Source organism: Peromyscus californicus, unplaced genomic scaffold, assembly GCF_007827085.1.
Source record: "Peromyscus californicus insignis strain IS unplaced genomic scaffold, ASM782708v3 Scaffold_12__1_contigs__length_115047231, whole genome shotgun sequence".
Classification (NCBI taxonomy): domain Eukaryota; kingdom Metazoa; phylum Chordata; class Mammalia; order Rodentia; family Cricetidae; genus Peromyscus; species Peromyscus californicus.
Window position 1 is genome coordinate 3,985,431 of NW_026294413.1, and position 12,705 is coordinate 3,998,135.

At 44.7% G+C, this 12,705-nt stretch overlaps 1 protein-coding gene across 1 annotated transcript in view; it reads right to left on the reverse strand.

Moving 5' to 3' along the window:
* Ipo5 (importin 5) overlaps positions 1-5,299 on the reverse strand; it is a 45,431-nt gene extending 40,132 nt beyond the window's left edge. The window contains exon 1 of the mRNA XM_052732450.1: positions 5,088-5,299. Within this exon, the coding sequence (XP_052588410.1) occupies positions 5,088-5,177 (90 nt within the window). The 5' untranslated portion in view covers positions 5,178-5,299. The remainder of the gene's footprint in view (positions 1-5,087) is intronic.
* Between the last annotated feature and the right edge of the window lie 7,406 nt (positions 5,300-12,705).

Consider the following 12,705-nt stretch of genomic DNA (forward strand, 5'->3'; position numbering starts at 1 on the left):
CCAAATTCTTTATGCTGTATTTTCAGGGAAGGATTACTCTAATACATTATATATAATTAAAAAAAATCAAATGATTGTAGTCCAGAGAAATTTGCCCCTCCCAAAACCCAACAAACAAACGAACAAACAAACAAATAACCAGTGTTGAATCTGGATCTGTTCAAAAAGGTTTTGTGAGTCAGAGGGCTTTCCTTTCCCTTTTCTAGCACCAGAACAAACTTGTTAGGTCATAAAAGGCAGACGACAGCAGTCGGAAGCAAAGAGCACTGCCAGTCGGCCCTGCAAACATACATACATACATACATACATACATACATACATACATACATACATACATACATAAGGAGACCGAGCAGGCCAGATTCAGGAATACAAATGCACATACACATACGCATGCAGTAACAACTAGCTTGTCTGTCTGTCTGCTTTTCTCTTTTTACAGTCCCAAATTTGAAGGAGAGCAGGAAAGGGTACATGGGAGGGTTTGGAAGGAACAAAGGGAAGGTAGAAACGTAATTACATTAAAATCTCAAAATGGAAACAAATTGTTAGAATAGATTCCAAACAAGCCTCAACTTATTGACAAGAATTCATGCCTAACAACGGACCTCTTTTACTGAACACTGAATCATTTAAGTACATTTGGAATACTTTACCTGGAAAAGCCTTTAGTAACCGATCTCCTTCCACGTGCCTAAAGTAGATATTAATTTCTTAGCAGTCTACGTTTGGAGAGCTTGCCTGATGTCCCTGGATTTTCAAAACTGACGTAGGAGGACAATTAAGGTTACCTATGTCCCACGTGTCCCTTATGCCCTTCTAAGCCCTTCCTAGTGTCTCTGGGATACTGACAGACAAGGTGGTCAAGTTTCATCCCTTGAATGACTTAAGACGATGAGAACAAGGATAGAAACCTCGTCTTCCATAGCCACCCATCCTTCCAATCTCTGGAAGGCTAGCGACTCAGACTTCTGTTTATACAGGGCCACACTATTTCCAAACTCTTAAACATCTTAGTCGGAGGAAGGTGGACAAAGACCCTCAGGCCCACCGTAATAAACACAGGACCTAACAATGCTGACAACCATGCCGAAAGGTATGCACAGCTGAGAAGCTGGGCTGAATTTATTTATACAAAAATAAGATAATTTATGTAAAAGATATTCACAAGGCTGATTACAAAAATGGTTATGTATCTTGAAATTTTTCACTTAATTTTTAACCAAAGCAACTAAAAATCCAGCGAAGCTGTCACTAAAAAAAGGTCTCAGAGCTGGTTGTGGTGGCTCATGCCTGTAATTACAGCACTTGGAGACCAAATCGATAGGGTGAAACACTCTTGTCTAAAAAACAAAAATACAAATAATAAGCAAACGACAAACTACCCTATCCCAAATAAAAAGCCCCAAACATAGGGAAGTCCTACAGAACAGGAACAATGTAATAAATATCTCTTCATTCCTTGCACCCAGCACTCAGACCCACTGGAGAGGCTACCAACCATGAACAAGTAAATCTCGTTGGTCTGACAAGTTATTGAAAACAATTTCTCCCCTGGGCAATCATTCTTCAAAAACCCAGCATAATTCCTAAGGATTGCCATCTTTACCCAAGTGGGACTACTGGTGTCACTATGCCAGTTCCTATACAACATTAAGTCAAATATTCAATATGGTTCCAGGATGAATGGTTCATGATGGGAAAATTCAGTATGAATGGCATCGAACTCATAAAGAAGGTCTGTCCATTTGTATGTTGCATTAACTTCAGAAGAGCAGCGAAGTAAGGCTTAGCAGAAGGAACAAGCTGGAGTCCAGCCTATCTTCTTAGCCTGGACAAAGTCACACAAAGGCAGACATTGAATTTGTTCATTTTTCTATACCAAATATCCAGGACACTGAAATACAAGGACTATTCCTAGCATTACTCTGGCATGTCCAGTGTCCATTACTAGCTTGAGACAAACAAAATTTTGACCCTATTTGATCCCACTATACATAATCACAACATGTCAAGGTCTCTGGCTCCCCTTTCCCTGCCCACAAAGGAGAAATGTTAAGTACTCATCTCATTCATTCCATAAATATTTATGACAGCTCCTCCAAAATGCAAAAGAGGGAACAAGGAACTTCTACTTTGTAAACACCTCAGCTCCTTAATCAAGTATATTTTCCACTGTTACCCTTCCTCAACACAAATATTAATGAGGAGAAGTATTAGGAATTAAAATTCATATACAATTAATAAATACACTATGTCAAATAAAAATACCCAGTTCTGAATACCATAAATGCCTTTGAATTGCCTGTCAATTATTTATTTAATTGCTTATTCGTGTTAATTATTGTATTCTGAGACACATGGGCACTCAATATTCTCTTTCTTTTTGCTTTGAAATAGGTCTCTATGTAGCCCTGGTTGGCAGGACTGGAACTCAATAGATCAGGCTGGCCTTGAACTCAAAGAGATCCTCCTGCCTCTGCCTCCCGGGTACTGGAATTAAAGACATGTGCTACCACGCCCAGCTCAAAATCATTTCCTTAAATACCAGAAACATTTTCTGTAAAGTTGGAAAAGTCCCTGTAGATTTGAAAAAAAAAGTTTATTAAAGGGCTGTACAAATGGAGAAACATCCTAGAAGATTTAAAGTTTTTCAATCACTTCAACAAAGCACAATATGATTTTCATTGTATTTGAAAAGTAAAAGTGTGAGTAAAAGTGACCTCAGTCAAGAATTTGGTATGTATATGTCAACTAAGCATTTTATTTTGGTTGAGTAAATTACAAATATATTCACAGAACCCATACCAACTTTTCAGCTCCAGCAAAACATTTCCATATGTGTTTTATCAGACTTAGGATTCAATTTTGTTTAGGTTACTTATAAAAAGGCTCATTTCCCCAGGCAAAAGAGGGGTGCTGAGAGCTTTTGAGCAGCCATTTTTCCTAAAATATTTGCTTTTCTAGGAAACTTACAACTTAGTAGACTATATGGTATCAAGGAGCCCCTCCCCCAAATTTACTCTTTTGTCAAACTAAGAAAAATACTGTATCACAATACTTACTTTCTATATAAGTATGTTCTCAAGATGTATTAAGCAAAAATGTAGTATCTGAATGTTTTTGCTAGGAATAGAGTATTAACAGTACTTATTTCCGATTGTTCTTTATGAGAAAATGTGCTGAATGCTACTAACTATCCCTAAAGTGATGTAAGAGATAAAAGATTTACAACAGGCACCAAATTGGAATTCAAGCTGAACCAGACACTGGTATTTAGTTCAATAGAAGAGAGATTCCCCACCAGGCTTGACAATAGAGACTTAAGCAACTGGAGGGAAGGGGGAGAATTAAACTAGCTTACTAATTACAATGCAGTTCTGCTCTGCAACACATGGAAATTTCTATTATAGGGTGGGATTAAGAACTTGCTTTGGTTTAAAAAAATTTCCTCGAGTTTGCAGAAAGTATCAAATGTTTAGCATCATCATATCCCAAGTGCAAATTGTTGCAAGTAATACATGCATACTACTTCTAAATACATATACTACCTTAAAAACAAACCTTACAAAGCATGCATAGACAAGAATACATGTACTTGTATGAGCAGTACTCTCTGAAGACACTAGAAGCATCAGCTACCCATTCATAAGAAGATGAGGATATAAATAATGCACTTTATCTATATAATGTATGGTCTTCTAGGTGACAATGTGAAATGAACTGAGTGGAAAACCCAAATTGCAGAATGTGCACTGTAAACCCATTCAAAATAACACTGATGTACACATCAGTGATGCTTGTTACTATACATTTCCAAGGAAGACTCGTTTAATACTAACGTGGAGAATGGGTTAAAAACTGTATTGTTTTAATTTCACCCCATACATTGTATATTTCATGAATAAGGAGGGCATGGAAACTCATGTTCGAAATCCCAACACTCAGGAAGCATAAGCAGGGGTATGCCACAAGTTTGAGGGCCTGTGTAAACTACAAACCTGGTCATCTCCCCTCCCCCCAGAATTAATTTTTTTTAATAAAGACACAGTTTAAAGCTCCGTTTCATACAGAAGTTTCCAACACATTTACTTACTAAACTAAGTGTGACCGGAATATCCTTTCTACTCAAAGCAGAATTAACTCTGTTTTAAAAGACAGCTCTCAACTTTAGACCGATAAATACAAAAGACATGCCAACTTCACTAGCTATATGTAAAATACATCTTTGGTCTGTAAAGGTATCCAAAAACTTCAGCGAGTCTCCCAAAAACTTCTGACACATGGTCGCAAGGAACACGTATCAACTTTCCTAGAAGTTACCACACAAAAATCCCGGTTTCAACGTTTACAATGTATCATCCGTCTTCTATTCAACCAACAGTCTTACTGTTAGCTTGCAAAACGGCTTACAATTGCATGTGAAACGAAACTCTCTGGGACTCAGGCTGAGAACGATTTGGGTTATACGAAAAGAAATGGTACCGGCCCAGTTAGACAACCACAGTCCCCAGTACATCCCATTTATAAACCCTAATCTCTAGAGATCAAACAAAACTGGTAGAGGAGCCGAGTGAGGTGGTCAGCAAGAATCCCTTCAAGGCAACTTCACATGAGCTGGAAGGGACCGGCTGGTGCAGTTGGTTCCAGAAACCAGAAAGGGGCTCCGGGAAAGCCGCCGCACGGCAGCGACAGGCAGGACACATGTTCCCCGGGGCTGGGATGGGGAAGGGAGCCGCAGGGGCGGGGGAGCGGGACGGGCCCCGAGCTGCCGGGGTCTGGCCGCTCGGGAGGGCAGGTGGGCCAGGCGGGGCGGGCGGGCGGGCGCGGGGTGCGGGGCTCGCGGGCGGGGCAGCGCGTCAGGCGGGGCGGCACGTGTGCGCGGGGCGGCGGGGAGGCAACCGGCGCCGCCGCCGCTGCACGGGCCCGGAAGGGCCGGGGCCGGGCGGGAGGCGCGCACGTGGGCTGCGGGGCCGCTGTCGGCCAGCCGGGCCCGACCTGCGCCGCTCGGCCGACGAGCTCCGAGGGCCGAGGGGAAGGATGGCCGCGCCGGGCGGCCGGGGCCGCGGGGCCGCCGACTCGCTTACCTCCGCCTGTTTCCGGACCACATTGTCGGGGCTGAGCAGGTTTCCCAGGAGCAGGTAGAACTGTTGCTGCTCCGCCGCGGCCGCCGCCATTGCGCTAGGCGTGAGAGAGAGAAGGAGGGAGCCGTGAGGCGCGCTGGCGGGCCGGCGGGAGGGTTGGGGGCGGGCCCAGCGCGGCGACCGGCACCAGCGGCGGCGCGGGGCTAAGGGGCCGGGCGGGAAGGGCGGGGCCGAGGGGGCCGAGGGAGGACGGGGCGGGGCCTGGCGCCCTCTCACCCCGCCGCGGCCGCCGGCGCCGGCGCCTCATTGGCTCGTGCCTCGGGGGGCGTGTCCGAGCCCGCCCCCTCGAGGGCTGCGCCGATTGGCCACGCACCCGGCGGTGTCGTCACTCCGGCGCGCGCCGGGAGGCGGGGCCGGCGGGTGTGTGTGGCGGCCGGCGGGCGGCTGCGCGGCGAGGTTGGGGTTGGGTGAGCCGGGGGGCGGGCGGGGAGGAGCCGACCTGGCCCGGCCGCCTCGAGGGGCGTGAGGCCGGGCCTGGGAGGAGGGGCCGAGCTCCTGAGCGCGGGAGATTTCGGCGCCGCCGGCTGCCTCGGGTCCCTTCCCTGCGGCCCGACGCGTGGCCGCGCCCTCGGGGTTTGGAGCTCCGGGACCGCTATCCCGATCGCCCCAGCCGCGGCCCTCGGCGTCTGCAGACCCCTCCGTCTGTCTGGCCCTGCCGTCTACCCCCTGGGCTGTGACTCAGGCCACCCCTTCCCGCCGCTGCTCTGTGACTCACGTCCCTGGGCTGCCCCGAAGAGGGGTTGCTCATCCTGGGACTCTCCCGCCACAGCCCTCCGCCCGCGATCGGAGCACACACGCGCCCACCCGGGATCCGCGACCGGTCCCGGTGTTTGGGGCGCCTTCGCTCGCTAAGGTTGGGAGAAGTCGTGAGACACTCCCTGACTAACTGATCTTGGTCGATGCGGGCCAGCACGGTGGGGCCCAGAGACAGACGCTCTCTGTCTGTCTTACCTCCCACCCCCCATCTCTTCTCTCTCCTCTCTCCACCCCAATGCTTAGACACTAGCACCGGTCTACCTTTCTAGCTGGGACTGCCCAAGCCAGAGAGAGCAGGGCTCAAATCAGAGAACTTGGAGGAAGAAGCCTGCTCAGAATCATGACCACCATTCACAATCACAAATGCTCATATCAAAATAAAATAGAATCGACTCCCAAATTAATGTATAAAATAGCCCGACATTAAAAGAAGGTGGCCCAAGAATGAAAGATTATCCCAAGTTGAAAACTTGTTCTACAAAATAGATGTGCTGGCTTCCTGTGGAGAAAGAACCCAATCAGAGTTGCGGACCTTTCTCTACAAATCAGATTCTGTTGTAAAAAACCTTGGCTGGCTCTCACAGCCACATGTTTATCCCAGTGCTTTTGCCCAGACTGTTGAGAACTTACTGTGTCCAAAGTATTGCCTAGGCCCAGGATGACAGTGGGTGAAAAAAATTCATCTTGTGTCCAAAGGACACTACCTCCCCTGAGTCATAGGTGTCAACAGCATGTGGCATGCAGGTAAGATCTACAGCTCAGCAACTCATAGGATTTGACTTGAAGTTTTTTATTTCTTGTTGGTGATTCTGCTTTTTGAAAGTCTTAAATATTTTCTCTTAGGTGATTTTAAGGATTGGTCTTACGTCACCCGGAGCCAGGTCATGCAGATTCTGGCCAGATACCCTGGAATCCACTTGGAGGTGTGAGAGCCAGCCACGGTTTTCACAGCAGAATTCAGTTGATTTGTGGAGAAATTTCCCTTTCTGGTTTTAGCTGCCACACTGACCGAGTTCTTTCTCTATAGGAGGCCACCACAACTATTAGTAGAATTGGTGTCCCACCTGGAAGTCATTCTTTGGCCACGTTACTTTTTTCAAGGTCAGACCACTTCATACATTAATTTGGAGTCGATTTATTTTGACATATACATTTATGTGTGTGAATAGTGAACATAATTCTGAGTGTGCTTCTTCCTCATCCAAAGTTCTTAAAATTGAGGGAATTCCATACTAACTGATTTTTAATTAACTAGGGTAACAATGAAATAGGACAAATTATCTAGAGGCTTGCTCAGGGTATGCCCGATTTCTAGTTTTTGCTCAGTCCCTGCTATATTTGATATATATTTGTATATGGATGTGTGTGTATGTATTTTAAATGGCAGTCTATACAGTGCACATTATATATATGTATGCAGGGATTGGAGATATAGGTCAGTTAGTAGAGTGCTTGCCTAGCATGTGTGAGGCCCTGGATTTGATAGCACTGCTTTAAAGGAAACCTGAAGATTTATGCCTATAATCCCAGTACTCAGGATGTGGCTACATAGAGAGATGAAGACAGCCTGGGCTACATACATAAGGCTTTGAGAAAAAACAAAAACAAAAACAAAAAAAACCCTGAAAACTAAACAAACAAATATTCAGTGATTATTAAACAATAGACACCCCAATGTAAGTTTGTATGTCAAGAGATCTATGCTAGGAGTGGCAGTTGTATTATCAGTTTTAGTTTAGTTTTGTTTGTTGAGGCAGGGTCGAATTGTGTAGCTCTGGCTGGGCTAGAATTCACAGAGATCATACTGACTCTATCTCCCAAGTGCTGGGATTAAAGGTGTGTACCTGTTGATGACTCAAAAGGTGTCTAGTTCAAAAGGAGATGTGCCTTCAGTTGCAAAATACACATGAAATTTTAAAGACAATAGGACGTTAATAACATTTTATATTGATAACATCATGTACAAATAGTATATTGGGTTAAAGTCGATTAATGAAATTTATAAACTACGTTATTACATGTATCGATCATTTCAGCTCTCTCTCTTTGCTTATTGAAGTATGGCTAGTTAGAAACTCAGAAGTAACATGTGGTTTGAGTTTTTGGCTTAGATTTCTATTGGATAGCGCTTTGCTAGAGAATAAAATAAGTAACTAAACAGTTGCTTATATAGTTTGTCGTTTAGGTTAACTAAAAGACTTGAATAAATCAGTTACCTATAGTGTTTTCTGTTGCTCCCAGTTTTTTGACTTGATTCTCAGGGATTTGGAGACATGGCACAGCACTTTCTGAGCAGTGTTCCTTGCTTAGGAATTTCCTTTCCCTGCTGGTTTGACAGAAATAGAATTGGGGACCTTTAAAGGACAATCGGCTCAGGTCAAATCAGATCTTGTAGAATAAAAACTCATGACTGAACATGGTAGTTGGTGGCGCACACCTTAGTCCCAGCCCTAAAGGATGACCTGAGTTCGATCCCCAGGACCCACACGAGAAAAAGAGAGAACTGACTCCCCCAAGTTGTCTGTTGATGTCTACACACAGATACACACACACACACACACACACACACACACACACACACACACACACAGACAAATAGACACACAAGCACACACAAATAAATGTTATAAAAAAGTTAGCCGGGCGGTGGTGGCGCACGCCTTTAATCCCAGCACTCGGGAGGCAGAGCCAGGTGGATCTCTGTGAGTTCGAGGCCAGCCTGGGCTACCAAGTGAGTTCCAGGAAAGGCGCAAAGCTACACAGAGAAACCCTGTCTCGAAAAACCAAAAAAAAAAAAAAAAAAAAAAAAGTTAAATCAAGTACTGGTCAAGAGCTAAAGAAAAATAGAATTTTCTGGATGATGACTTCATTTAAATGTGGCAAATGGATTTAAATAATGTCCCCTTTGCTGCATTTTAAACATGAAATAAAAATAGACTTAACAGAAGGATTTCGTTTTTAAGATTAATGTTTTTACTTAGAACACAAATATATTGAATGTAAAAGAATGGAAAAAGACACATCATATAAACAGTTTCCAAAAGAAGGCTGGGAGGCCAGTACTACTATCACACAAAGGAGATCCGGGACCAAAGGTGTCTTGAGAGCTAGGTAGAGTGGGCAGCTGAAGCCTGAGGACCTGCGAGGACCTCGAGTTTCAGGCCTCAAAAAGCCAACTGAGTTCAATCCTTGGAACCCACGTAAAGGCAGGAGAGAACCAACTTCCCACAAAGTTGTCTTCTGAACTCTGTGTGTGGCACACTTCCACCCACATACTTACATCACACACACATTTTTAAAAACAAAATGTCATTTGTGATGGGATATTTCTATTACAAAAGGGTCAACCAATCAGAACGATACAGGTTAAAATAAATAAACATAACCCCCACACATCTCTGTGGAGTGGGTAAAAGAGTACGTGTATAGAAGTCAGGGACAGGAAGTGGGCCCCCTCATTCTATCATGTGGGTCTCAGGAATTGAACTCAGATTATCTGATTTGGTGGCAAGTGCCTTTACTGGCTGATTTACCTTGCCAGCCCAGACATAGAAGTTTTAAACACACATAACTAACAATAAGGCCCAAATACACAAAGTAAAATCTGTCCCACTTAAGAAATAAGACAGTTCATTGAGAACAGTCTGGGACTTTAGTCCCTACTTTCAGCAGTAACTGACAGGTTAACGGGCGTATAGATAGAAGACGGAGTAGACAAGACATGCTGCAAACCCAGCGTCTCCACTAGATCCGCACGGGACACACTGCCCATGACATCTGAGTGCACACTTTCCCCAGTCCATACACAGCATAGTGCAGAGTGGATCCAATTTTTAAAAGGTTGGAAGCATAAAACACTTGCTCTCTGACCGCAATAGATTGAGATTAGATATCAAGACTACCAGAAGTCAAAGAACTTGACATATATGTGGAGATTAACCAGTACAACCGTCAATGGCAGCTGTATTAGAGAACTCACGAGAGAAATTAGAAAATACCAGAGAAGAATGATACAACTGTCTGCCAGCAGCTCTTACAGAGCGCCATGACAGCAGGCTCACAGGGAAAGCAGAGCTGTAAACACCTACGTAAGCAAAGACAAGGTGCTAGGCGCAATGGTTTCTTCCAGTAATCCCAGCACTGAGGAGTCCGGGCTCCTGATTATCCTGCTGCCATCTCCCCAGTGCTGGGAAAACAGGACTGTGCCATCATGCCTAGCTCTGAGTTTTGACAAAGGTCCTGTGATGGTTAATATATTGTTTTTCCAGTTGGCTACTTTGTGGTACCCAGTTGTCTGGTAAAATGCAAGGCTACTGCTGTGAAGGGATGTGAGGAATGTGATTCAACGTTTGTAATTAATCAACTCAGTAAAACAGATTACCCTCCATGAGGTGTGTTCATTTTCTGCAATCAGCTGAGGCCCTAATAAGAACCACTCAAATGAACTCACATCCCAGGATTAAAGGAACTATTAGGATCATCATACAAAGTGATATCAGACACAAATACCCAAATATTCTATGAAATGTCCAGAATGAATAGTTGCCATGTACCAGGGGGATGGGACAGAGGAGAGAAGAGGTGATCGAGTAGAATATTACCGATAGTTATGCAGCTTCTTTTGGGGGGGGCATAGTTACTTCAACTGTCTGCTTGGCACAACCCACAGTCATCAGGGAAGAGTGAGCTTCAACTGAGGAGCTGCCTAAATCAGATTAGCCTGTAAGCAAGTCTGTGGGGCATTTTCTTGGTTGTCGATTGGTGTGGGACGGCCCAGCCTGTGGTGGGAAGGTTGAAAGCCAGCAGCGCAAGCCTTTAAGCATCCATTCTCTGTTGGTTTCTGCATCAAGGCCCTGCCTTGCTCCTACCTTGATCCCCCTCTATGATAGACTATAATTTATGAGGTACAGTATAAGCTCTTTCTAAGTTGCTTTTGGTCATGGTGTTTATTCTGAGTAGCAGAAAGCAATCTCGAACTGGGGTGACGAAGATGTTCGTGAATGCAGCAGTAATGGATGTACAATTCTGGATATTCTAAACTAACAACTGTGTACTTTAAAAGGTTGAACTTAGGCTGGGGAGATGCTTTAGACTGTAAAGGCACTTGCCAGTCTAAACCTAACAACCTGAGTTAGATTCTGTGACCTAGGTGGTAGAAGGAGAGAACTGACTCCTGAAAATTGTCCTCTGACCTCCACAGGCACTGAGTTACATGAACACTGGACATACATATGTACAAGTCCATATATATGCAATAAATAACTAAATTAATTTAAAAAAATGCTGAACCAAGACTGGTGGTACACACCATCAGTCCCAGCCCTCAGGAGGTAGAGGCAGGCTGATCTCTGTGAGTTTGTGACCAGTTAGGTCTACATAGCAAGCTCCAGGCTAACCGAGGCACACAGTGAGACCCTGTCTCAAAAAACCAAAAAACAAAACAACTCCCCCCCAAAAAAACCCAAACCAAAAACTAAATGAAAAAGGTTCATGTTTATAATACAGGGATTACTGTATCATACAGTATAGTTATTATTTTAAAATACTGTACAAATCTGAAGGCAGTTGACCTTGACCTCAATTACTGAATCTTTTCCCATCACTTTAACAGTTTCTTTTTTACTTGTGTTCAGAACATATGGATGACAGCATTCATAACTCTCAAACCTCTGAACATTCCTGTGCCGGTATTTGGGGAGAAACAGAGCAGGGCAGCTCCAGCAGGACTCAGCCTGTGTGTTTGCCTTCCCTTCTTTGCTATTCACAGGGAATACCTCACCACTGGACGCTCGGATATGCTTTGCCTCGAGCACTGTGTGGCACACCCAGGGAGCAGTACCTGTGTGACGTCATATCGCAAACTCAGCTCCTGGAGAGATGGACTGTTAGCAACCTGAAGGACTTTCTGCCCATCTTCCTCACTCTGTCCACTCTCTGCACTCTGTACCACGTCTAACTACATTAGTATTTAACGAACATCTTGGCCATTTGTATGTTTAATGGACATTGGGTGGGCCCCTTCACTACGGTGGGAGCCGCAAGGCTGTGGAGGTTGACTGGTAAGCTTGAGGACAGAGTTGCCTCCCTCTGTCTCTTTTTCTTTCTGTGGAGGTCTTACTATGTAGATCAGGTGGGCCACAAAATCACAGTCTTCCTGCCTCCACCGCCTCTACCTCCTCAGTGGTAGGATCACAGGCGTATTCTACCACATCCCCATGCTGACAGTCTTTTGAGATAATGAACTAGTGAACTGAGAAGATAATTTGCCACAATGATAAGTGAGAGAAAGAACAGTGGAATCAAGAATGATAGGAGTGGGATGGGATGTTACATTCCGGCCATGATATATCTTTGCTCTGAGATAAGATCTCCTCTTGAACCAGAACAGAAACTTGCTGGCTCACCTGGCCAGGAAGCTCTCAGGAGCTGCCCAGCTCTGCCCCCCAACATTTAAATTACAGAGTCACACAGTCATGTCCGGCTTTTCATATGGGTGCTAATGATTTGAACTCAGGTTCTCACACTTTAAGAACAGGGGCTTTTATTTTGTGAGCACCCTGACCTCAAATTCTCTATGTACTGAGGATGATCTTGAACTCTGATCCTTCTGCCTCCCCCTCCCAAGTGCTGGGATTATAGGTGTGCTCCACCATGCCTGGATTTCTCTCCCTTTGTGATTGCAAGCATTTCTTTAGTACTTAGGAATTCACTAATGAGTGAGAAACCTTTGTAAGGACAAACAGATGCAAAGGGAAGGGTGTCATTTCCTATTATCTTTGACAAAGGTTTTTTTTTTTTTTTAATC